At 36.8% G+C, this 26207-nt stretch overlaps 1 protein-coding gene across 2 annotated transcripts in view; it reads right to left on the bottom strand.

Moving 5' to 3' along the window:
* Positions 1-26207, bottom strand: part of LOC126777611 (uncharacterized) — a 53922-nt gene that overhangs the window by 20162 nt on the left and 7553 nt on the right. For both annotated transcript variants that reach the window (XM_050500681.1, XM_050500682.1), the window contains exons 3-39: positions 25550-25668; positions 25147-25280; positions 24411-24552; positions 23846-23998; positions 23192-23405; positions 22294-22405; positions 21719-21883; positions 20069-20203; positions 19192-19313; positions 18808-18923; positions 18551-18705; positions 17435-17577; positions 16493-16669; positions 15001-15110; positions 14172-14498; positions 13727-13911; positions 12836-13021; positions 11517-11652; positions 10961-11140; positions 10391-10661; positions 9383-9675; positions 9133-9309; positions 8508-8702; positions 7783-7968; positions 7201-7370; positions 6448-6662; positions 5823-5985; positions 5476-5701; positions 5109-5213; positions 4921-5032; positions 4379-4525; positions 3808-3926; positions 3151-3348; positions 2251-2430; positions 1612-1710; positions 745-897; positions 199-405 (exon numbers count right to left, since the gene is read on the bottom strand). In XM_050500681.1, coding sequence (XP_050356638.1) covers positions 199-405; positions 745-897; positions 1612-1710; positions 2251-2430; positions 3151-3348; positions 3808-3926; positions 4379-4525; positions 4921-5032; positions 5109-5213; positions 5476-5701; positions 5823-5985; positions 6448-6662; positions 7201-7370; positions 7783-7968; positions 8508-8702; positions 9133-9309; positions 9383-9675; positions 10391-10661; positions 10961-11140; positions 11517-11652; positions 12836-13021; positions 13727-13911; positions 14172-14498; positions 15001-15110; positions 16493-16669; positions 17435-17577; positions 18551-18705; positions 18808-18923; positions 19192-19313; positions 20069-20203; positions 21719-21883; positions 22294-22405; positions 23192-23405; positions 23846-23998; positions 24411-24552; positions 25147-25280; positions 25550-25668 — 6227 coding nt within the window. The remainder of the gene's footprint in view (positions 1-198; positions 406-744; positions 898-1611; positions 1711-2250; positions 2431-3150; positions 3349-3807; positions 3927-4378; positions 4526-4920; positions 5033-5108; positions 5214-5475; positions 5702-5822; positions 5986-6447; positions 6663-7200; positions 7371-7782; positions 7969-8507; positions 8703-9132; positions 9310-9382; positions 9676-10390; positions 10662-10960; positions 11141-11516; positions 11653-12835; positions 13022-13726; positions 13912-14171; positions 14499-15000; positions 15111-16492; positions 16670-17434; positions 17578-18550; positions 18706-18807; positions 18924-19191; positions 19314-20068; positions 20204-21718; positions 21884-22293; positions 22406-23191; positions 23406-23845; positions 23999-24410; positions 24553-25146; positions 25281-25549; positions 25669-26207) is intronic.

The raw sequence follows: 26207 nt of genomic DNA, 5'->3' as shown, positions 1-26207 counted from the left end.
AATAAATAAATTTTCCACATTCTAAATTTAAAAAGTAAAGCTCTCCTATTATTTAGTAAGATACATTCCAATCTCATATAAAGTTAAATGTAACATATCATACTTGGAGATATTTATCTATCAAAAAGAGCGAGATAGCACTAACTTACAGTAAATCAAAGGCAAAATCAGCCAGAGACAATATGACTCAACACTAACCTCAAGTCTAGCTAGCGCAGTGACGGTAAAAGAAGGCATCGCCATATCCGCCGATAGTTTCCATAGAGCGTCCTCCAGTCTAGCTGACACTCGCGCTTCTAGAGCTGGCAACACAGCTAACGGGGTAGCGATGCCGACAGACGCTAAATACGATTGATATGCATCGTCTTCCCCTGATTCAGTTTCGTAGTAGATTTTGTATGATATCTGTGGAGATTTTAATATTCTCAGACTTGGATGAAAGAACATATATATATCTATAGTAAGGTTATTTTAAGATTTTCAAGTGCTTACTTGTTTGGTTAGAAAATCTGATAATTATTTTATATATTATCCACAATGTGGAATACATTGGAAGGAAATTGGTAAAATGAAGTAACATCCAAAGATTTTAGTCTTACTTACACTTACGACATTACTAGTAGAATCTATATTAGCTTCGTATTAACTGTTTAAAGTCTCTTAGTGTGGCAATTACAATAACTCAGTTGACAAATCAGTTATAACCCAATTCTTATACGGAAAATTATCAATTTAAGCGCTCACCTCATGCCAATAAGTGCCATTATACAGTAACGCGACGCATGTGACATTGAACTTCTCTCCGATAGATATGTCCACCGTGTACACCGACTTAAGTTGCCTGATGGCTGGGAACGGTGTCACTAAATTAAGAGTGTTCTGCATTACTGTGTATTGCTGTAAATAAATAAATAATTTAATTTAATGATACTAAGAAAAAAAGCCGAGATGGCCTAGTGGCTAGAACGCATGATTCTTAACTGATGATCGTGTGTTCAAACCCGGGCAAGCACCACTGAATTTTCATGTGCTTAATTTGTGTTTATAATTCTCGAGCTTGACGTTGAAGGAAAACATCGTGAGGAAACCTGCATGTGTCTGATTTTATTGAAATTCTGCCACATGTGTATTCTATCAACCCGCATTGGAGCAGCGTGGTAGAGTAAGCGCCAAAACCTTCTCCTCAAAAGGGAGAGGAGGCCTTAGCCCAGCAGTCGGACATTCACAGGCTGTTACTGTTACTAGTGATACTCACCCACGAAAAGTAGAATAAATAAAATGAGGATATATTTATCACTTCCTTTTGCAATAAAACTTAAATAAGTTACTTTTAAGTAATAAAAATTCAAGACCACGAAGCTTTACAATTATCGTCTAATCTTTACCTTTTAAAGAGGTAAGATTGTATTCGAGATTGATTGTAGCCAAGATGGTGGTGAAAACATCGTTAGGAATTATGTATGTGTTAGAAGAAACTCTGCTACATGGGTAAATACAAACCAGCATTAGAGAGGCGTCGTATAAACTCCAAAGCTTTTTTAGAGAGGAGGACCCTTATCTCAGCAGTGAGAAACAGAACTAAGATTGTTAAAAATAATACATCCAACTCACCTCCAGTATAAATATATCCGTCAAAACAATAGGAGGTTTATCAGGAAGGTGTAATGTCGCATTTGCTTCTAGAATATCTTCTTCATCCGGACCAACAAACTGAAAAAAAAACGAAATTAATTATTCGTTTAAATAAAATAATTATAAATATTTATTAATGAGCATTTACAAAATTTGAAGAAATTAATGATTATAATAATTAAGAATAACAAAATTATAAATACTTGTATTATATATGGCATGATGTTATTAATATTTTACATAGATGAGAAGTCATAGGTATCAAAATTAAGAATTAATTGTAACTTACAAAGATGCTTAGTTAGTACAGTAATACTAAATAATCTAATAAAACGGTAAACGCCTATTTTAAAGTATTAAAGTAGGTGTTACCGCAAAACAGCAGTACTTGGTATTGTTGTGTTCCGGTTTGAAGGGTGAGTGAGCCAGTGTAATTACAGGCACAAGGGACATAACATCTTAGTTCCCAAGTTTGGTGATGTAAGCGATGGTTAACATTTCTTATCTTATGCCGATGTCTATGGGCGTTGGTGACCACTTACCACCAGGTGGCCCATGTGGCTCGTCCGCCTTTCTATTCTATATAAAAAAAAGAAATAATGTAAATTGTATATAAACCTTCATCATATGAGCGTGAAAGGTGATAGTCGGGTAATAGAGTGTGTCCAGCGTGACGCTGGCCTCCGTGTCGAAGTTCTCCACGAACATGTCTGGGTTGCCAGGCTTGTGCTGGAAGCGGTCCTTCACCACGTCCAGGAGACCTTTGCCGTTGTCGACCAAGAGAATAGCTATGCCGAACTGAGCAAAATACGAAAAATCTAGCAATACCGTCAAACATTATGAGTCAAAATTTCTGAAGACTTTGAGAAGATTCAAGTATCAGATGGAGTTTTAATGTTAATTAGTAATTTATCTCGTGCTTGGTAATGAATGAAAATTCATTCATTCATTCATGGTAACGCATTCAATTCTGGCACATTCATTAACCGAAACGCAGTAGAGCAGCGTAGTGGACTAGTGGGATAAATTCCAAGTCTTTTTCTTAAAGTTTGGAGGCCTTTTACCAAATATTATTATTTTTCAATTTATATAATAATTATATTGTATCATTATTCAATTTTTTTTTTTTTAAATGATAATTATTTGTTATCAGAAAATTTTAATCTTTTATATATAGTAAGATGTTACTAATATGAATGTCCATTAATACTATAGTGAAATGTTTTATTAGCATGACTTAGCAAAAACTTGTTAAGTACTATATTTTCTTAATAAACTTATGTTTTTATGGCAATTTGCCATTATATTGCGTTTCCCGTCGTGTTGGATGGCCGTCTCACCGGATTATGTGAGTGAAGAGAATTGATAGTGCACTTATGTGTGTGCACACACTTGTGCAGTATAATTTGTCCTGCGAAGTTAGCTACTCTCTTTTGAGATTGGTCATCGTGGCCGAAATCGGTCAGAAGGACACCATCATGGTAATTTTATTATAAGACATTGTAAAATAAAACTCACCTTATGTTTGGAGAGTCGTATTGAAAGTTCAGTATCGAGACCGTTTCCGTATATATTCTTCATTACAAGACCGTTTTCCTCGAAGCCGTCTAATGGCGTGTATAATTTGTAAACATACACAAAATCTAAAATGGATTTCCATTGCCATATTCCCGTGCAACCGAAGTCCATTGATCCCCATCCCACTCTAAAGTCAATCTATAGAAAGAATAGGCGGTACATACATATATTAGTTTCATGTAGATATTGGCTTAGCTACTTGTTTTTAGTATTATTATTATAGTTTATAGGTAAACTGTATGAAAGAGATTATTAACTATCTGGTTTGCTTAAAGAAATTTTATTAAATATTAATTTTTATTAATAGTTAAGAAAATATTTTATATCATATTTTAAGAAGTAATAGCTTTCTATGTAAAATTTTATTCGAATCCCTTCGGCTGGGTTCAATAAATAAACGTCCAAGCAAACATACTAAAAAAAATTTTTTAGCTAGCAATTAGTTTTTATCTACAGATTTAAACTTTACGCCGCACTCCAGCCTTTTTGCGTGATATTTTTTTGTCTCGCTCTTTACAAATTCAAAACAACTCGACCGTAAAATAATATTTTTGATTTAAAAAAAAAAGTGTGTTGTCATAAATGTGTGCTGTTTACCTCTTCTGGAGCTCTTTTGGCTGTGATCATAGCCCTGTTCAAATACTGTATGGGAAGAGCCACGTGACCAAATATCTGGAAGTCTTGCATCGATATCAATTTCAGTAGTACTTCGATACCTGAAGAAATATATAAGTTATACTTATGTTAATTAATATTTGTGTTTAATATGATACTTAAAAACTTAATCTTGTATTTTCTGTGTCTCACTAGAATAATATACATAAATAATAATAATAATAATGTTCTCCAGACCGATTTCGGTCACGGCTCTCAATCTCAACGCAGGAACTACGCAGGAGATATTATAGTGCACAAGTGTGTGCGCAAACACAGATGCACTCTCTATTCGCTAACTCTCATAATCCGATGGGACGGCAATCCGACACAATCGGAAAGAGTTTAGGCGCAGGACCAACGGCTTTACGTGCTTTCCGAGGCACGGGACTGTACACACTTCCAACTTCCAGACTCCGGGCTGCGGCTTTACATCAAGCCACTAGACCAACGAGGCAGTTAATATACATAAATAATTATAACGATAAGAATAGTCTATGCAAGACATTGGTACCGGTGGTGGTGTTGGGTGTGATGATCATGGCCACGAGGTGTCGGTCGGATTCCACGAAGCCGAAGCGACCCGAGCTCTGCGAGAACTGCGGCAGTGGACTCGTCACGTTCACGACCAGCATGCAGTTGGTTATACGACGCATGTGACCTGCGGTATGATAATTCCAATTACTTCATGATTACAAGTCCTTATATTATTTGACAAATCGTTATTGTACTTCAGTAACGTATTGCTTTAGACTCGTTACAATTTATATTGTTTTTATGAGGACACTTATTAATTACGCTTCGTAGGTATTTCTTGCAACTTGATGACAATGGAAGAATACTCGGAAGTCTACCGTAAGCCAAAAAATAGTGTTATTCCCACTTTTTTAAATGCGTGGGGCATTATCAGAACAATCTCCATGTGAGATTAAAATATAAAATTTTCTTCGATGATTGGTTTAGACAAAGGGGTAAGTAGAGTAAGATTAGTTGAGTGTTTATATATATTTAAACTTCATAAAATGGATTTCTAATAAATCAAGTAAAATTCTGTACCATTAACGTATATTTTGACGACTTTCTCTTCCAAATCTAGATATGTGACGCCTTTGATGTCCCTCTTGTGACCTAACACGAACTCTGTTCTGAGAAAACCTTTGGTGTAACCCTGAAAATTTCAAAGTAAATTAAGTTTAAAATGATTCATGAACGATTAATTAAAATATTCGCTGAAAGTAACTCACTTGAAACGGCGTGAGAAGTGTAACTCGTCCTGTGACGTTGTTCTCTTTTAGTCCTTTGGTGATATCCCAAGATGAGTTGATCATTAGTAAGCCATCTTCGTTATACTAGAAGAATAAGTGATTTTTAATCATAGATTCAGATGGTTCACGTTAGATGTTATAATGTGTGCTTGTCTAGTAAGCAATCATAGAACCACGCAACAATATAACGTAACCTGATGACTGACATTTTATTTGAAACCAATAGACATTCAATGGTGAAATTTTGTTATAGAGTTTTGGGAGTTCCGGCTAAGCCAACACGAACTAGATTAAACTGATTTTCATCCAGTTTTGTCTAGATAGTGTATATAAAAGTCGAAGTTACCTGAAAACTGAGCAGTGTTTCCGCAGATTTCTTCCAAACGACGGTATGTTTTGCGATTGCAGCTGCTTTGGGTAAAGTCGGTATCGTGGAATTGACGGACGCGTTGATTTCTCCATAGAACTTTGTGGTAGTGAAAAGGTAGTCGGCCAATAGGCTAAATGCTAGGTAGTCTTTCTGCCAGTTCATGCTTCCATTTATAGCTTGTAGGTTATCGTGATAACGCCACCTTTTCATAAATATTATATAATGATTATCTACTAAGTATAAAACAGCGATTAAATTAAAATTTTAAGCATGATTTGTTAGTATTATTATAATAAAGTAAATAAATACATAAGTTTACTTACATAAGGTTGAAGCTCGTATCCTCCCAGCTGGGGAACGGGGTATTGAGGCTCGACAGAAGCGCATATACAGTTTGTTCATGAGCTTCTGAAAACGCTTTAACACGCCAAACTATGGCAGTCGAACTTGCCCACCCCATACGTATCATCCATTCACAGAACCAATCTAAAACGATTTAATAAAATATATGTCAAACTGGTTCTACTTTTAATACAAATAATTGTACAAGGATTATTTTATGTTAATTTTATCTAAAAACAAAAATTAAATTGATTGACAATTTGATATATTGTTAACTGCCATTGGCACATTACGAAATGAAAGTTAATATAAAGTAAGACTAATTATTAAAAAAAAATCTACAATATTAGGACATACATAGCTAATTAAAGATTTTTTTAGAAATTAAACAGAAGCTTCCACACGTAAGTAAAAAAAGTAGAATATGATGAGTAAACTCCTTACTCGAATTAAAGATAATTTTAAATTGTGTTTATAATACATCTCGTCCTCATGATATATATCAATGGATGGACCGTGTACCAGCAGCAGCAGGCTGATGGGGGCGTTCGGTCGTCATACAGAAGTCGGTCAACAAAGATCTGTAACGATTTAAAGACGCGGCACCTCTGAGCAGGAACTCGAACTCCCCGTTGACGACGCGGCCGGGGTAGTGCAGCGTGGCGTGGCCCGCGTGGTGCCAGGCGGCGCGGCGGCGCAGCTGCGCGTCCAGGCTGAGCTTCTGCGACGGGTCGCGGTTGGCGTCCCAGTTGAGCGCCGCGCTCAGCCGCTTGCTGTCGGCGCCCACCGCGCGCGCGAACGACACGTGCACGTCGCGCAGCCTGGGGGCGCACGAGAACCGTCGTGACTTGACTATGGTGTTGGTAGGCGGACCGGCAAATGGGCCCCCTGACGTTGAGTGGTCACCGCCGCCTCGAGACATTGGCATTGTAAGTAATGTTAACCAATGGTTATATCGCCAATGCATCACCGACCTTGGGATCTAAGACGTTATGTCCCTTGTGCCTGCAATTACACTGGCTTCAACCAGGAACGCAACAATACCGAGTCCTGCTGTTTAGCGGTAGAATATCTGATTAGTGGGTGGTACCTACCCAGACGGGCTTGCACACAGACCTCCCACCGAGTAAGCCTTCCTAATATAATATTGTTGTCCTCATTATTAAGCTCAAGTAAATCGATTTCGTATCGATCTTTGGCTTCAGCAAAAAACCAGCAATCGAAATTTTTGGCCGAATGGCCGAAATCTAGGATTCGGTCAACCGTCCTTAATGTAATATATCAACATGAGATAACTTATCGTCTGTGAATTCGATTAAAAACTGAAATGATAGCATTTTTTTTAATCATGGTACTTACTGGTCAAAATGTATGTCCATGTTGATATTTGTGTCATTGTTAAGGTCAGCGTTTAAGTTGAGGCTGTACGTCTTCCCACTTATATCTATTTCTCCATACGCCGTGAAGTTCTGTTCCGAGAGCAATAAGTACCGGACCAGCGTTTTGTATGTGTCTTCATTGTACTGACCCTAAAAAGATCATGTTTTATATATGAATTAAAATACATTGTTTAATTGGCTTTATTTTTTTTGTCTTAAAATGGCCTAGCAAACATGAAGCTTGAGTAAAAGACACGGTTTGAAATTCAAGCAAACTCAACTAATCCCAAAGACATAAATGTGCCGTATCAAATTTTCCCATAAAGTTCTCAAGCTTCCTCATAACCGGAGTCCTTTGCAAATGGGATATTAAATGACTGTTAGTATTCAAATACTTAAGCAAATCTATTTACACAGGTAATCTTTTACGCACTGTTTCGTCTCTTTCTGTCAGCAGGAGTTTAACATTCTAAAGACGGAGACGAAGCATTGTGAACCAACTGCTCCACAACGCTTATTAGTAAGGAGCTAAAGCTTTAGATAATGCGGTCTATAAAATTACCTCAGCAATAAAAGTAATTTGTCTGTTATCTTGTGTGAACCTCGCATCCATCGCGATGTCTTTGAAGTGACTGCTGTTGATTAAAACTTTCAGTCGATGTGAAGCTAAGTTTGTCTTGGACTGGTCTTGGTACACTGCGTCTATGTTGAAGTCCACTCCAGTGAACCATACTCCCATTGCATTCACCTGGTGGATTATATTAGCATTGTTATTGTTCATTTCAATCTTTGGGGAATATTAATGAAGATTACAGGAAACGATCAAAAATTTAATGGATTTTCTTGTGGTTATATAAAACTTAATAGATCAAAAATAGTCTTTTCGTTTTTCGTGAAGAATAATTTGAGACAATATAACAAATTATTAATAATAATTCTGATTTATATAAACTTACTTAAAAGCCGAGATGGCCTAGTGGTAAGAACGCCTGAATCTTAACCGATGATCGTGGGTTCAAACCCGATCAAGCACCACTGAATTTTCATGTGCTTAATTTGTGTTTATAATTCATCTCGTGCTTAACGGTTAAGGAAAACAAGGTCAACTCAAGGTGAGGAAATCTGCATGTGTCTAATTTCATTGAAATTCTGTCACATGTGTATTCTACCAACCCGCATTGGAGCAGCGTGGTGGAATAAGCTCCAAACCTTCTCCTCAAAAGAGAGAGGAGGCCTTAGCCCAGCAGTGGGACATTAACAGCCTGTTAATGATTAATATAAACTTACTTGGAACTCATTAGGTCTTTTCTCATGTAACTTAGCCTTCAGCTGACAGGGATGTAATGTCGGTAAGGTGACGTTTAATTCCGCGTCCGCATATAACTGAGTCCCAGGCGGGGCGAACAAGTATCCTGATAAGATGATCTCGCGAGATTTCGGATTGAAATTTAACAAGGCAAGAGCTGAATATTTCGGTCCTACCTGGAATCATAAAATAATGTATGTTCATTTTATCTAAATATTACTTTGATATATTTATCTTACTAGATTCTCCGTCCAAAGAGCAGAGAAGAGTTAATTTAATTTTATATGCACTCGTGATGTGTATTACTACTATATATATATATATATATATATATATATATATATATTATATTAGGTAGGTAGATTGGCAAGTGGGCCAGCTGATGTTACGTATTCAACTCTGCCCATAGACATTGGCATTGTAAGAAGTATTAGCTATCGCTTACATCGCTAATACACCAACAGCCTTGGGAACTGAGATACCTTTGTCCCTGTTACACAGGCTCACTCACCCCTCAAACCGAAACACTGCTTGCGGTAGAATATATGACGAGTGGTTGGTACTACCCAGACGGGCTTGCACAAAGCCCTACAAAGTGAAACTTACTTGATCATACTGAAATTTCAATAACATCGGTCTTGGTCTTTTTAACACGACTTGTGTATCCAATTTAAGTCCATTGAGTCTGTCAATACGTTTGAAGATGAACGTGAATGCAGGTTCCAGCTTCTGATCTTTAGTTGCACTAACATTGAATCCTATGTCAATATGGCTTTGAGTTTTCTGAAAACGGCCGATAAATGTTTATATTAAATTGGAAAAAAAAACATAACAAATACACCATAACTATACTTACCACATTACGTAGAACGGAATAGAAGTTGTAAACAGGATACGCTGTGAACTCCATAGACAATTCCCCATACAAATCGTGTCTATACGACATTTGCCTTTCACTGTATAATCCTTCAATTTTAATCGTCTGTTTAGGGTTACCGTAGAATTGATAATCGACGTGCAACTTTGTACCGTATGTTGGTCCATTTACAGTGTAATATCCTATTAAACGACTCGCTAGTTGTTTCGTTTGGAAATCGGCTGATATATCCCATTGAGTGACACCGCCTTTGGATTTAACTTTGAGACTTCCTGAAATTAAATATTACAATAATGAGGTTCAAAAATTCTAACATTTTAGTTAAAATAATGTGTACTGTAAGATACGCCAGACGAGAAGAACGAACAATATTATAATGATAATATTTTTTTAAAAGGCTGTAATTAATTACTAAACTTAACTTAAGTTATAAGTCATCTTTTTATAATAATTCTTTTACAATTCAGGCTATTAAACTCTGGAACGATCTTGCTTTAAATATTCGGGAGGCCAAATCCATAGATATTTTTAAAAAACTTGTAAAAGATCACTTTTTGTCTCAAATGCCTTATCACCAATAATTTCTTTTATTTTAGTATGTTTTGTATTATTTATTTGTTTTTCTTTTTTCTTTCTTGTTATGTTTGAGGACTTATCGTTTTATTTGTTGCTGCTCTATATAGTATGTATTTATATCATAAACTTGTAATTTTGTATGTACTGATAATATAATTTATTTATTGATATACAATATGTGTATTTTATATTTAAATTTATTTGTTGGTTTTGTTTTAATTAAATATTAATATTATTTTATTCATACCACCACCTACCTCATATCCTATCAGTAATTACTTACACCGTTGGTTGCCTGGAAGAGGTCGCTATGCAGCGATAAGGTCGCCATAATTGTACATTTATTTAGGCAGTACACGTTTTGTATTTTTCTCTTTGTGGTGTGGTGTACAAAGTATAAAGTAAGCTTACCGGATAATTCCGCTATTTTCTCATCATTGACAACCCAAAATGCATGAGGCAGCCAAACATATCCATACTTAATGTCATGTCTCTTCAGAGACATAACAGTATCAAACTGTTTTTTTCCATCTACATCCAGGCTAGCTTCTAAAGACTTGTCATATGGAAGGTTGCGGTACAGAGCCTTGGCTTTTATGGTACTCTCTGATGATTGAAGCGTCAGAGCCGCGGTACTTGACGTGTTTGATAAGCTTAGGGCCGCGTTGAACATACGTTTCTCCTATAAATTATAATATTTTAGAAAAGTTAGTATTGTTACGGCTAGATTAAAGTTAGGTTAGGTTATCTTACCCTACCTTATGACAATATAAATAAATATATATTTTTAAATTGCTATGTTATATACGTATACGTATATATGTACATGTATTATATACATAGGAAATGTTATTACGAAGAATTTTTTTTCTCAATTTTCTTATTATCATTAAAAGTTAATTTTCATCCTTACGAACGTTAGAACGAGTTTAGAACGAATTGTATATTTTTTGAAAAGACTTATAGTTTTTCTCATCCTACCTTACTATTTGGAGTATCGAATGAGAATCCTAATACATCCGTAGTCTCATTTCTATCCCACTTGTACTGGAAAGCGTACGTTTTGGCGGACGGGTCAGCTTTTTCTAGAGATACGATATACTTGGCGGGTCCACTCATTATGAAATATGGTGCGTTTCGGAGATTGGTCATGTTGGGGAACTGGAAGAAATTTCAATTATGCTCATTCGACTGGTTATTTTTTTTTATATACTCGTTATGTAAACAAATTATTAAAGATAAGTTATATTTTCTAATAATATGTCTCATCTACTTATGTATATAAAAATATAATATGTTTTTGAGAAAAAACGTGAAATAAATATTCGCTTGATTTTGCACTAAATTAGTAGTGTAACTTCTGAATTATTTTGACAGCTTTTATCCGTATAGGATAATTTCGCTTTAGTTCGACGGGACAAATTTGTACAGACATTTTGAAAGCGCTTTTTTAACCTACTTGAACAAAAACTGATTTCATTTCATCATTTACATGGAATTTGTGGAAACTTAATACATTTATTTAGTAATTAATCACCTGGTAAGCGGCGCAAACTTTGATACCGATAGCTTTGTCGAAGGTACTCCAACTGCAAGTACTTTGTTCTATTCTATTCTTGTTCAAGCCTTGCTGTTGCAGCTCTTGGTCTCCGTGAAGGATGAGCAGTTCTGATCTGAGGGAGAGTATAATATTATAAAATTAAAATGGTACTATAAAAATAAAAGTTTGTTAGGACACAGACTGGCAGTATTATAATGCTTAAGTGTAATCAGGTTTTTTTTTTTATTGAATAGGAAGGCGGACGAGTATGTGGATCACCTGATGGTAAGTGGTCACCAACGCCCATAGACATTGACATTGTAAGAAATATTAACCAACGCTTACATCACCAATGCGCCACCAACCTAGGGAACTAAGATGTTATGTCCCTTGTGCCTGTAATTACACTGGCTCACTCACTCTTCAAACCGGAACACAACAATACCAAGTACTGCTGTTTAGCGGTAGAATATCTGATGAGTGGGTGGTACCTATCCAGACGAGCTTGCACAACTTGCTCTACCACCAGAGAAGCTCTACCACCAGTGTGTACTCTCTATTGACTCATAGTCATAGATAGACGGACATACGAGTAGAGGGTAGTAGAGATCAGAATCAGGCCAAAATGGACAAGCTTTATATGCTCACAACACGTGAGCGAAACAACTGACAAATCTCGTAATACGGGCTGTTTCTAAAAAAATCTTGAAAAAAAACGTAATAACTTTTATTAATGCAAGAATTTAGGACTTTATAATATAAGTTAACCATTGTCAGTGAGACGATAGTATTGCTGGTATAACCAAATATAAGTTAACAATTATAAAAATAAATCCTGTCAACTTATTAAAAAAAGATAAATAGTAAACTTATTTGTTGCTTAAGATTTGTTGCTCTATAACGAAGCTTTTGGATGTTAATAATAATCACTTTTTTTGTAGCGTATTGTTGTGTCACGTTACTTAATTTTATTATATAAATTATTAAGCTGATGAATTTTTGCTAAACATTCCTAAGCTATGCTAGCAGATGCAGGATACATAAATATAATTTTATATGATTATTAAATTTAATTGTTTGATTGTTAATTCAAGTATTGAGTTTCTTGTCTGTTCTTCTCGATTGAATCTATATTCGAAACCATTGGTAGCAATATTAAAAATGTAAATTGACAGACCAAAAGAGCCTACATGAATAAAGTATATTTAGACTTTATGACAAATTTATGTGGATTAAAATCGGTATATTTTTATATTGTGTGTAAAATAAAAATATAGCAAATATTTTAACATACTTTTGACAATAGAATTACTTACTTGGCAGCGAATATTTCCTGTTTGTCCCTCGGTAAGGAAAGATCCAATCGCACCAGTCCAAGGCCGCGTATTGATAGCTTCGCTTCTAACGCCGTAGCGGTGTAAAGCCTCGATGATAGTCTAATACCACTTGAAGCTAAAGAACCAGCCGACACACTCATCGTAGCTGCTATGTTTACTGCAACACTAATGGTAATATTTTGGGAAAAATTTTAGTATATATCGGATTGAAAAATATATTAAAACTATCGAAAATTTTTTTTAAAACGAACTATGCACTAATAATTGAATTTGTTTTATAATCTATAATGTTATTTTTTTAAGGATTTTATTACTTATTTATAAACATTACATTTTTTTTATATAGAATAGGAAGGCGGACGAGCATACGGGCCACCTGATGGTAAAGTGGTCACCAAACGCCCTTAGACATTGGCATTGTAAGAAATGTCAACCATCGCTTACATAGCCAATGCGCCACCAACCTTGGGAACCAAGATTTTATGTCCCTTGTGCCTGTAATTACACTGGCTCATTCATCCTTCAAACCGGAACACAACAATATCAAGTACTGCTGTTTTGCGGTAGAATATCCGATGAGTGGGTGGTACCTACCCAGACGAGCTTGCTCAAAGTTCTACCACCAATAAATATAATATCAATATTCAATAAGAAATAGCGGAAAATGCTCAAAGGATACTATTTGGGCCATTTTGTTCAAAACTAAAAGTGCATTAATAGATTTTCGAGATAGACGTGAAAAGATCCGGTTAATTATATAAAAAAAAAAAGTGAATAATGTTTTTTTTTATCAGTTTCAATAAGAATAAAATTCTGGCCATAAGGCACGTTTATAAAACTTTTAAAATACATAAATAACAAGTAACTTACCTGGGTCTTATTTTTCCTTCAAAGTCCAAATTACCCGACTGGGTGTATTTATCGACTACCGTACCGGACATTTTCGTATCGACGTAACTTGTGCCCATGAGGTTCATATTTAGAGGAAGTCCGCTACCAGTGGGCACGGAGAATGTCGTGTCGAGGAATAACGACGCTTTATTGTATGATATTTCCTAGAATTATAATTTTCGTAATGTCAGTTAAGATTTCTTGAGATTCCATCGTTTTATTTATGGGTAAGAGGTGTTATCTATAGTATATTTTACTAGTAAATAGTCTTATGAATAATTTTTTCCATAAACAAAATCTTCGAAAATTTTCAATTCAACTAAATTGTAGACTGATTATTATTATAACGTTCGATGGAATTTTATAATTCCGGGCAATTATTGTTAATTGTGTTGATATTTTTTACATATAAAAAAATACTGACCTTCCCTGATAAGATTTCTAGAATTCTCAACTTTGGGTCTAACCGTTCTAAAGATTTTCGTATTTCTTCATCACCTTCCGCACTCCAAAAAGATATTTCGTTACCGAACACTTTGAATCCCAATTCGGCCATAGGAAAACGATGCTTAAGAGCATTATTTTTGTATCCAAGATCGTCGATTTTCTCTCGAACTTCATCAGCTTCGTTGGTCGAGCGGAAGAATCGGAGTTTGTTTATTTTTTCATTTATCTTACTTTTACTCAAAGGTCCATTGTTACCAAAGAGATTTTCGAAATATCTCTCAAAACCTTCTCCTCGGGCTTTTATCTGAAATGAAAATTTATAAACCAGTAGAGTTATAATGTATGAACAAATTTGAACAGCAGAATGAAGCAAGTGATATGCGACAACCCCAACCATAATTATAGCATTAAAAGGATATGTATCGAACCGTAATCGTAAGCGATTTCTTACAGAATAGCGAAGGCAGAACCACTTTGAACAAGAACCTGAATAATTTTTACTCATCTCTGGTAATATATCCTAAAAACGATTGCTAAAATTCAAATTTATGAAGGTTAGTGGTTCAAGTCTGGATAGACATTGACACAGTAATATAAAGCTTTTCCAACACTAATACTTGCTTTACATTGTCAATTCAACTGACTTAGCTTTTCCAACTGGTAAAGAGTAACTCCAAATTGTTGTTTAGTTGAAAACCCTACGTACGTTCCTACAGTTACACGAGGCACAGAAATTGGAGAAGTATGTTCTTTACATTATATAAAATTTAAACGGAGACAATATGTTTTAATAACATTTAACTTACCTCTAGCAAATTAATTGATTCACCAAACATATCAACAGTCAAGTTGAGTGATACCGATCTTGGTATGTATGAGTCGGGCGAGAATATCACATTCGCTTCGTAGTTACCACCTAGGATGACATATTAGACGATTTTAGAATAACTTTTTTTTTTGTTCATGGTAGGCGGACGTGCGAATGACGTCACCACCGTCCATAGACATTGGCGATGTAGGAAATATTAACCGTTCTTTACATCAATGCGCCACCAACCTTAGGAACTAAGACGTTATGCCCCTTGTGTCTGTAGTTACACTGGCTACAAACCAAAACGCAATAATACTAAGTACCGCTCTTTTAGCGGTAGAATATCTGATGAGGGGGTGGTACCTACACAGACGGGCTAAAGCTTTACCACTTAGTAATATTACATTGATAATAATAATAATAATAAAATAAAGCCTCAGAAAGTGACGTTTATAGCGGCAATCTTATAGTTAAGCAGCTAAAATATAAAATATAGCATAAATGATCATTTTTTTTATGTTTACCTACAGTTTCCTAAATGCAGATGAAAGACAAATTAATTAATTTAACTTTTATCTCAATGGTCATTGGTTGATGGATGTCATATTAGTTGACCAATATGCGTTCAGTATTTAGCTACATTATTAAATTTGACCAGCTATTATTTTATTACAGATATGGAGTACGCTAGACGATGTATGTATGTTAAAAGTATAAAAGCAAAAATAATTATTTTCTTATGTACGATGGCCTCACTTTGTCTCAGTGAAGTAACCGTACCGTAACAGCCTGTGAATGTCCCACTGCTGGGCTAAAGGCCTCCTCTCCTCTTTTTGAGGAGAAGGTTTGGAGCTTATTCCACCACGCTGCTCCAATGCGGGTTGGTAGAATTCACATGTGGCAGAATTTCAGTGAAATTAGACACATGCAGGTTTCCTCACGATGTTTTCCTTCACCGTAAAGCACGAGATGAATTATAATCACAAATTAAGCACATGAAAATTCAGTGGTGCTTGCCCGGGTTTGAACCCACGATCATCGGTTAAGATTCACGCGTTCTTACCACAAGGCCATCTCGGCTTTTTTCGGCGGCCATCTCAGTGAAGTACACAGAAAATAATAATGAAAAATAAAATATCTTTGTAATAAAAATTATTATTAATTTAGTATAAATAAAAATAAATCTATTTGTTTCTCGAATTACACAATTTCTATTATTAATAAGTACTAAATTTTTTTTAAAGTACACATAAATTGAAAATAGGTTACCTATGGCTGACGTCAGACAAGCTTGGAAGTACAATTTGTGCTACCTACTTTAAATATGTATTCAAAATACAAATATGTATATTATATTAACTCGTACAAGCACTTTTCGTCATTTAAAATTAATACCCATTTGGACTGTAGAGTCTTATACGAACAGACAAGAAACTTAACAATTACTCATGTCCGAAAGTAAATAAGTTACTGACGATATAACTTACCAGCATTGTATTGATCGAAAAAGACACTCTGTTCATAATTCCTTGAGAACATCCTGAAGTCTGGACTATCTTCTAATTGGGGCATCGTGTTGCCAGATAGCAAACCTTGGATTTCTACCCGAGATGGTAATGAAGACTGTCCGAGGTTATTAAGGTGACTCCAGACGAATGTCGCCACTATTGGATACAAAGATAACATTTTAAATCATATAGATGTTAAATGTGAGCAAGTTGCAAGTTTTGATAAAAACAATAACACAACCGATAGTGCACTTTTGAACAGAATTATTCCGTCCAGTTTAATCGCTAACATAAGGTCTATGCGTAAAGTCTATGCGTTTGTTAAGGCTTTAAAAATATCTTGTTTTTAACTCTACTTAACTTAACTAAACTAATACGATAACTTTATAACTAAATTGCAAGTTACTTACTGATTAAATAACTCTTAAGAAACTGTGAATCAATTAGTCACTATATTGAAAATTTTAATTGAATTAAATACGTTTTGATACACTATCTTACTGCTTCATATAGATAAAAAAGCACATGTCCATTATAATAAATTTAACCATATAATTATTAATAATAATAATATCCTGGGACATTTTTCACGCACGGCCATCTGATCCCAAATTAAGCTTGTACAAAGCTTGTGCTATTGAAACCAGACAACTGATATACTACATATACTACTTTTCTTTTGTAAATACATACTTTTATAGATAATTACACCCAGGCTCAGGACAAACAGACATGTTCATGCACACAAATGTCTGTCCTGGGTGGGAATCGAACCCACAACCTTCGGCGTGAAAAGGCAAGTATCTACCAACCACGCCAACCGGCTCGTCATATAATTGTATATAAAAACTTCACACTCAAATTCGAACTTGAAATTGTTCGTTCATACGGCCCAAAGGAGTTTTACTTCAAAAACAATACCTTGATTGACGGGTTCATTCCTTAATGAGTGGAATATCTTCCTGATGGTACTGAGGTTCGGACATCGCATTACTTGCAAGTATGATGCAATACGGACTTCCACGTCAACTAAGTCTTCTCTATATGTTTCTAAAAAGTATTCTCTGCAAACAAGAAAAATATTAATAATATAATGTACGATTGCCTTAACACTTACATATATCACGGTAGTATGCGCAAGCGATCCCGTGACGCCCCTCGAAAAGGCGGTGTGGGTGCCGCTGGTTTTTTAGCGGGTATTCCGGCGCATGCTCGGCGCCGGCGACTCCCACATACCCCCCCACTTCAAGTGGGGGAAACGCGTAAATGCGTTTTTCCAGCGAAAAAAAAAAACACTTACATATATAATAGTAAAATTTATATAAATGCCTTAACACTAAGTATATTTTAAACTACGCCTTTTGCTTCAGGTAATAAAGTACTGCAGTGCTATTCTGTAAGAACTTACTTCATCTCGTACATTTACCCGTAAATACTCGATATACTATTTTGACGTGCATTCTTAATTAAACTTGGTGTTTAATATTTGTTACGGTGTCAATTTATATGCGCTTTTGGTGACCACTTACCATCAGGTGGTTTGCTCGTCCGTCTATAAATTTTATAAAAACATAGTTGAAATCGAATACTTATCTATGATATGAATTAAAAAATAAAGGGAATAAATGGAGTTACAGTTAGCTAAGTTTTTGTAAAAAGCCATTTGTATCATATTTAATTAGTCATTATATTTTATATTAACTGTTAACATCAGGAAATATATTTTTTATATTATAGATAAAGGTTAGCGACGCCCATAGACATTGGCAATGTAATAAATGTTAATCATCGCTTACATGGCCAATACGCCTCCAACCTTGGGAACTAAGATGTTATGTCCCTTCTGTCTGTAATTACACTGGCTCACACACCATTCAAACTGTAAAACAACAATACCAAGTACTGCTGTTTTGCGGTAGAATATCTGATGAGTGAGTGGTACCTCGAAGAGCTTGCACAAAGCCCTACCATCAGTGATACATATTTGGTATACACATAGCTGTATATATAAAAATGAAAATATTTATTGAATCTCACCTCGTTTCAGCACAAGGTGTTCGTCTAAAAGCGTCGATAGTGACCAGTCGGGTAGGAACAGGTATCATGTTATCTCCTATTATGCTCATCAAAATGTCCGCAAACTCTTGCTTGAAACCACCGATATTACCAAGCGCTTTAATTGCTATTGTTAACTGAAATAATGTCGACAGTTATGACAAATGAATTGATTGCACAGATAGGAGTGAAAGAGACAGATATATAGTTAAATATCGTGATATATTGGCAGAACTTACACTGTCTCTCTCTTCTCTCGGTGCATTCACCACTCCTTTACTAATCCTTTCGTTGATAATATCTTGGAATTCTGCTAAAATTTGTTTAGGGAATTCGTCTTCGCAACATTCTCGAACTGTAAATTGAAGATATTAATATGACCCCCTGCCCGTACGGATGTACTTTGGTGATCCAGTGAGTATCCAGTTATATTTTATAAGTAAACATTGTTATTAAAATATTGTTTTCTATTCAAGTAATTCAAAGGGTGTATGTGTGTGGGTGTGCCTCGTTGTTATTAAAATATTATTTCCTTTAAACTAATTCAAAGGGTAATTGTGTGTGTGCGTGCGCGCGCCTGTGTGTTGTGTATTTAAGTTTATAAAATAAATAAAACTTCATACGTGACTTCCCGCTGTGTTTGCAGTAGGAATGGACCATAGACGATACAGTGAAACTTATAATTTTGTCGTTCTTCTGTTTCTGCAGCAGTTCCAACATACTCTTCAACATTTCTAGTTTAGGTCTGTAATGTATTTAAATATAAGGAGAATCTTGAAATAAATAATAAGATGTATTGATTAACACTTTCCGTGGGATATTTTTGAGAAGTCAACTCCATAAAGTTCAAATGTTCAAATTTTAACTTTCGAAGGGCCAGGCAAACGCGACCAAAGCGCCACAGGTACTCAGTGGAAATTCCCCGCCTACGTACGAAGCGCTTTGAATCTACATTCATCATTGCGAAACTATGGAATGCTTTGCCTGAGTCCGTATTTCCTGATAGGTACAATGTTGGTGTCTTCAAATTCAGAGTAAACAGGTTTCTTATAGGTAAGCGTGCTACATCCTAGACCGTGTCGATGCTTAACATCAGGCAACGGTCAAACGCTGGCCTATTAATTGTAAAAAAATGATTCCCATCAAAATTAGTTCAAAGTTTAGCATCGGAAACGTAAGAATAAAACGTCTGCTCAAGAGATGCAGATTAAACTTAAGTAGTTATATGAATAAAAATAATTAAAAAAAAACTAAAAATTATCAGCCTGTAAATGTCTCGTGGTTAAAGTCGTCTTTTTTAATCAACGTAAAAAATAATCGGAAAATTAACAATTTTTTCAGCCCTCTAATATTCTAGATTATCGATATACTGGTACTAGTTACAGATAATTATAACAATATTTCCATCGCATGAATTCCATAATGTCAAATGTGTGGTGCAGGAGCTGGTTATTTAAATATAGATTTGTCGAAATATTTGTAAGGTTTTGGATGAAATACCTTGGTATCATCGCCATGGACATCAGCCATTCGTGTCTAGTTTCTTTGTTGACCTCGTTGTTAACAATCAAGTTCTTTATCAGCTCCACCGATCCAGGGCTCGCGATGTACGGTAGAGCATCGAGAATGTGCTTACTACAAACAAAAAAAAAAGTGTTAGAAGTGTTTTTTTCCTTGTCATCTACTAAGATAGTGTTTTTTAATTGAAATTAGTTTCAAATAAAACAAGAAATATGTATGATTCATAAGACTTCTGTCGCATGGCTTATGTATCGTATCAAGGTAGTGTAACAAGGTCTAACTGCGGGAGGAGACTGACTGTCCCGACCAGGCCATTGGCCCGTTACGGCAAATGAGTCAGCGAGTGAAGGTACGGAGTGGCGTAGGGGCGTGTAGTGGTGGTGTGGTGTGGTGGCGGCGTGGGGGCGTGCAGTGGTGGTGTGGTATGGTGGTGGCGTGGGGGCGTGCAGTGGTGGTGTGGTGTGGTGGCGGCGTGGGGGCGTGCAGTGGTGGTGTGGGGTGGTGGCGGCGTGGGGGCGTGCAGTGGTGGTGTGGGGTGGTGGCGTCGTGGGGGCGTGCAGTGGTGGTGTGGTGTGGCGGCAACGTGGGGGCGTGCAGTGGTGGTATGGGGTGGTGGCGTCGTGGGGGCGTGCAGTGGTGGTGTGGGGTGGTGGCGGCGTGGGGGCGTGCAGTGGTGGTGTGGTGTGGCGGCAACGTGGGGGCGTGCAGTGGTGGTGTGGGGTGGTGGCGTCGTGGGGGCGTGCAGTGGTGGTGTGGGGTGGTGGCGTCGTGGGGGCGTGCAGTGGTGGTATGGGGTGGTGGCGTCGTGGGGGCGTGCAGTGGTGGTGTGGGGTGGTGGCGGCGTGGGGGCGTGCAGTGGTGGTGTGGTGTGGCGGCAACGTGGGGGCGTGCAGTGGTGGTGTGGGGTGGTGGCGTCGTGGGGGCGTGCAGTGGTGGTGTGGGGTGGTGGCGTCGTGGGGGCGTGCAGTGGTGGTGTGGTGTGGCGGCAACGTGGGGGCGTGCAGTGGTGGTGTGGGGTGGTGGCGTCGTGGGGGCGTGCAGTGGTGGTGTGGGGTGGTGGCGGCGTGGGGGCGTGCAGTGGTGGTGTGGGGTGGTGGCGGCGTGGGGGCGTGCAGTGGTGGTGTGGTGTGGCGCGGCGTGGGGGCGTGCAGTGGTGGTGTGGTGTGGCGCGGCGTGGGGGCGTGCAGTGGTGGTGTGGGGTGGTGGCGGCGTGGGGGCGTGCAGTGGTGGTGTGGTGTGGCGCGGCGTGGGGGCGTGCAGTGGTGGTGTGGTGTGGCGCGGCGTGGGGGCGTGCAGTGGTGGTGTGGGGTGGTGGCGGCGTGGGGGCGTGCAGTGGTGGTGTGGTGTGGCGCGGCGTGGGGGCGTGCAGTGGTGGTGTGGTGTGGCGCGGCGTGGGGGCGTGCAGTGGTGGTGTGGTGTGGCGCGGCGTGGGGGCGTGCAGTGGTGGTGTGGTGTGGCGCGGCGTGGGGGCGTGCAGTGGTGGTGTGGTGTGGCGCGGCGTGGGGGCGTGCAGTGGTGGTGTGGTGTGGCGCGGCGTGGGGGCGTGCAGTGGTGGTGTGGTGTGGCGCGGCGTGGGGGCGTGCAGTGGTGGTGTGGTGTGGCGCGGCGTGGGCGGGGAGCGCTACGCACGCGGCGGCGGGGCAGGCGGCGGGCGCGCGCGCCAGCAGCTGCGCGAGCGCGGGGTGGTGCAGCTGGCGCGCGGCGCGCACGAGGCGGCCCCACAGCCCCACGGTCGAGCCGCTGTCCATATTCTCATCCACTGTCCTTATTTCGTCGTCCGAGCTGGGCTTGACCCTGCGAATTTCGTTTTACTGTGGGTAGAGCTCGGTCTCACACTCCCGTCAACCAGCAATACGTTTTATTGCTGTTTTCTGTTGAATAGGATGAGCGAACCGGTTTCATTACAGACAAAAGGTATATAACATCTAAGTTCATCCGTATGGTTGGCGGCGTATTGACGTAATTATTTGTTAAAACTTATTACAATGTACATGTCAAAGCTAACTATTAACAGTCATGTAGCCCAGTTGCAAATATTAAAAAAATTGATGGATATAATATGATCCATTTGCAAGATAGAATATTTTTTAAATGTAGTAAAAGGTAGTATGAAAAAATGTATTAATAGAAAATACCATATATATATATTCCATTAAAACTATCAGACTTTTAAAAGGCCATTTTAAAATATTTCATATACTTACAAACACAGAAGTTTTAGCACGTCTCTGGCCGATTTCAGTTCGCCGGTGTCAGATCTTCCGTACGGCGAGTGGTGATGAAGAATATTAGATCGCTTCTGAATAGCGGCCCAGGCTAAATGACAAATAAAAATCCCGGTAAGGGAAACCAAACTTAGGTTATAAAAAAAACAATTTTTCATTACAAAATATAGTGTCAAAATTTAAAAATTCTTTGTTTATATGTACCTAACACTAAATTTTGCCAAACACGATATAAAAATTAGCGTACCATATCATGTATTTATATATTTTTTATATAAATTGAATATATCGTAATAGACGCATAATCCCTTGTACGAGTACTTGTACATGAGGACTCAAACGCTGTGGTTGGCAGCGCATTGACAAATTTATATAGACTTAATATAAATATTTATTAAAATAAAATCTGCATTCTTTCTTGATGATTGTCTTGACCGATTGATCAGCCACGGCGGCCAATCATAAAGAGATATTACCCCAGTTGGGTAATATTAAAACACAGGATATTATAGTGCGTAAGTGTGTGCGCGACACAGGTGCACTCTCTATTCCCTCATTCTAATAATCCAAAGGGACGGCAAATTCGATATGTCTGAAAAGAGTTCACGCGCAGGACCAGCGGCTTTACGTGCAATCGGAGGCACAGTATTGTAACACTTCCAACTTCCAGACTCCGTGCTGCTACGGAGAATTTTTTGACGAAAAAAAACCCAGTAACATTTCATCGGTTCGACCGGGGTTTGAACCCAGGACCTTGGAATTTGCGGCCTTATGTCTAGACACAATAGATGCCAACTTTCCTGAGATTGCACTAATCTTACAACAAGCGTATATTAGTACCGATGGCTCGTTTTTGGGAACAAAACGACTACTTTACCTTTATTTTCAGTGTACATATATTCTGACCCGGTTTTATTCACTTCCTCCTTAAGTACTAAGTCTTGCAACACCGTGGTCATGGCTCCGGAATTCTTCCCCGAGAAAGGTTCGAAGAGATGCCGTTCGCGACAGCTCACCGATTTGTAAATGTTGTGGTCCACGGATATGCGACATTTGCTCTCTGATTTCAGGACGGGCCACGTTTGGAATTTCTGAAAAAAATACATTATTTTCCTTAAAGCAATTTTCCCTCAGTAACTTAGGAAACAACTGCCATGATTCTAAATATGAAGTCATAGATAATTTCAAAACGTAAGTGGACTTTTTATAAAGAAAACTAAAGTAATTGTCTATGAATGACACACGACAAGGCAAATGCCTCCTCTCCTGTTAAGAACTTAGTTTGGAGATTATTCCACCTTGCTGTTTTCGGCAAGTTGATGGGTACATATATAGCAGAATCCTTACAAGTTCAAGCAAGAGATGAATCATAGACACAGCTTAACTCAGTGGTGCTTGATCGGATTTGAACCGGTAAACTATAGTCAAAATCTACTGGACCACATTAGCTTATTTATATATTATGTAAAACCTAAATTTTAAATGAATTAAATAATGTAAATGTACAAATTGTTATATAATATGTACTCACACTTTGAAAATCATATCGTACAGTCTGTAATATTGACATGTACTTGTATCTGTCTGTACATTGGGAGAGGTCACGTGTCTTCACCAGTATGAGGCTGGTATTCTCTTGGCCCCGGACTACATAGTCCACATTGCATGTGCCGTGAATGTCTTGCTGGAATATAAGTACTTTAAGTTAATTTTTGGATGCAAAAGGAGTAAAATTTCAAGATCAAATTAAGGAGAGAAGTTTCTGTAATATTTGAGTTTTTCTATTTTTTTATTTAGCCTCTTAACTTATTTCATTTTTAATATTAGTATGTTAGATACAATTTTAAACAGAGTAATAACTAATATTTTACTTTTTTTAAATCAATTGGAATAATAGTAAAAGGATGCAAGCAAAAATGAATAGAAAAAAAAAATACAGTTGGCAGTGCTTTGGCATGTCAAGCAGTCAATGTTCCAAACCCAAAATATAATAGATAATTTTATAAACAAAAACAATAAATAGAAAATTATTTCTGATAAGTTTTTTTTGTAATATTTTATTGTCATTATTCATAAAAGATTGTATATTGCCTTACTTCGACTCCTTTAAAGTTGATGTCAAATCTTTTCATGCTGTTCTGGAAGAGAGACAGAATAGCTCTTTTGAAGTTAAGCACCCAATCCTCTTCGGACTCGTCCGGACAGATCTCAGAAATGATTCCATCATGAAAAGAAAACCTGTTACAATGAAATTTTAATAATAATACATGTATGATAATTGTACTGCCACACATTCATTTTAATTTTTATACCTACTAATAAATAAGGAGACATTTTTTTAAGTAGTATACCTAATACATAAAACTTATATCAAAAGATGCAGCACATTTCAGAGAAGGTTCTAGAATATAATATTATTATATAAGAAGCTGTTCTTCTTAGTGTTACTAAAAAATTTTATAAACTTCATTTTCTTGTGCTTAATAATTTAATTACTATAATATTTCAAAACTAGAATTAATTCTTGCCAATATATTTCTCATAAAAAATTGTTTTAATTGCAAAACATTTTTTGATTATTTGGAATATTCAATAAAAGAAAGTTAAATAATGAAGTCACCAGCCAAGATAGTGGCTAGAATATGTGCACTTAATCGACGATTATAGGTTAAACTAGGAATGGGCTACATTGTGATGGTAATTCTTATGCTTCGAGTCAAGAAAAACAATGTGACAAAACCTCCCAACTTATGAATGAAATTGTGCAACCAACCCACATTGGAGCAGCTTGGTGTTTGTTATACATCTCAAATCAATAAATATGAATATTACCTGAGATCATGCGATGAAACTGACTGCTTGAACTTTTCAGCTCTTTCAATTGGATAGTTCTCATCTTGGTCAAGAATTGTGACTCCACTCAAACGCAGGAGACCTTCACAGGGCTTAATGAATTGAACTATAGCCTGAAACAATTAGATTTTTTTAAATAATGCTTTTGCTGACTGCATGTAGTAAATTAATGAATTTAAAATAAAAGGTAAAGCTTTTTAATTAAAACCATAGACAATTTTGGAGTTGAGATATACAGTTAAAATTTATTGAATTAATTATAAATTTAAACTTCATTCCATTAATAACTTAAAAACTTATTGTTTTAAAAGAGGGCATTTCTTAAATATTACATATAAATAGGAGTTTATAAAAGGGTTTATTATTACAATTAAATACTTACGTCAGATGTTATATTCAAAGATGAGCGATTATTGCTTGAACCAGCAAAATGGGTCTCCACGTTAACTTTATATTCATAGTTGTATACAATTGGTGTTAAGTATTTGAATTTCTCAGATGCTGTAAAAAGATTGTATAATAATATGTTATTTCAATTTGATATGTCTTATAATGCAATGAAATTTGTTAAATATACTATTAATGATAACAAAAACACATATGAAACATAATATGCGATTCTTTTTTAAATATTTTAAAGAAAAAGAACTTTTCGTCGTACTAACATATGACGTATATTTTATGACGAAATTATAATATTCTTTTATCTTGACCAATGTTATATATTGTCACTTTATTATGTACAATTATTAGAGTTAATAAAAGCCAAGTTCTTATGTTTTTGTCTTTTATGTATCACACATATGTATATCTATTATAGAGTAGTACTTAAATATTAAAGACCCGATTCCGATATTGAGATTACTTTGTTTACAAAATAAAGAACAGCTGTTTACTTTCAAGTTCGTTTTGACAGATGATGTCAAGAAAGAAAATCGAAAAGTGCTAAGAGAATATAATACGAGTGCATAGACGACTGATCGTTATTTATTCATTGATATATTAATGTATTTCGTAAATGTGTATTTGATAATTAAAAA

The sequence above is a fragment of the Nymphalis io genome, chromosome 23 (genome assembly GCF_905147045.1).
Source record: "Nymphalis io chromosome 23, ilAglIoxx1.1, whole genome shotgun sequence".
Lineage (NCBI taxonomy): Eukaryota > Metazoa > Arthropoda > Insecta > Lepidoptera > Nymphalidae > Nymphalis > Nymphalis io.
This window is presented reverse-complemented; position numbering and strand designations above follow the sequence as displayed.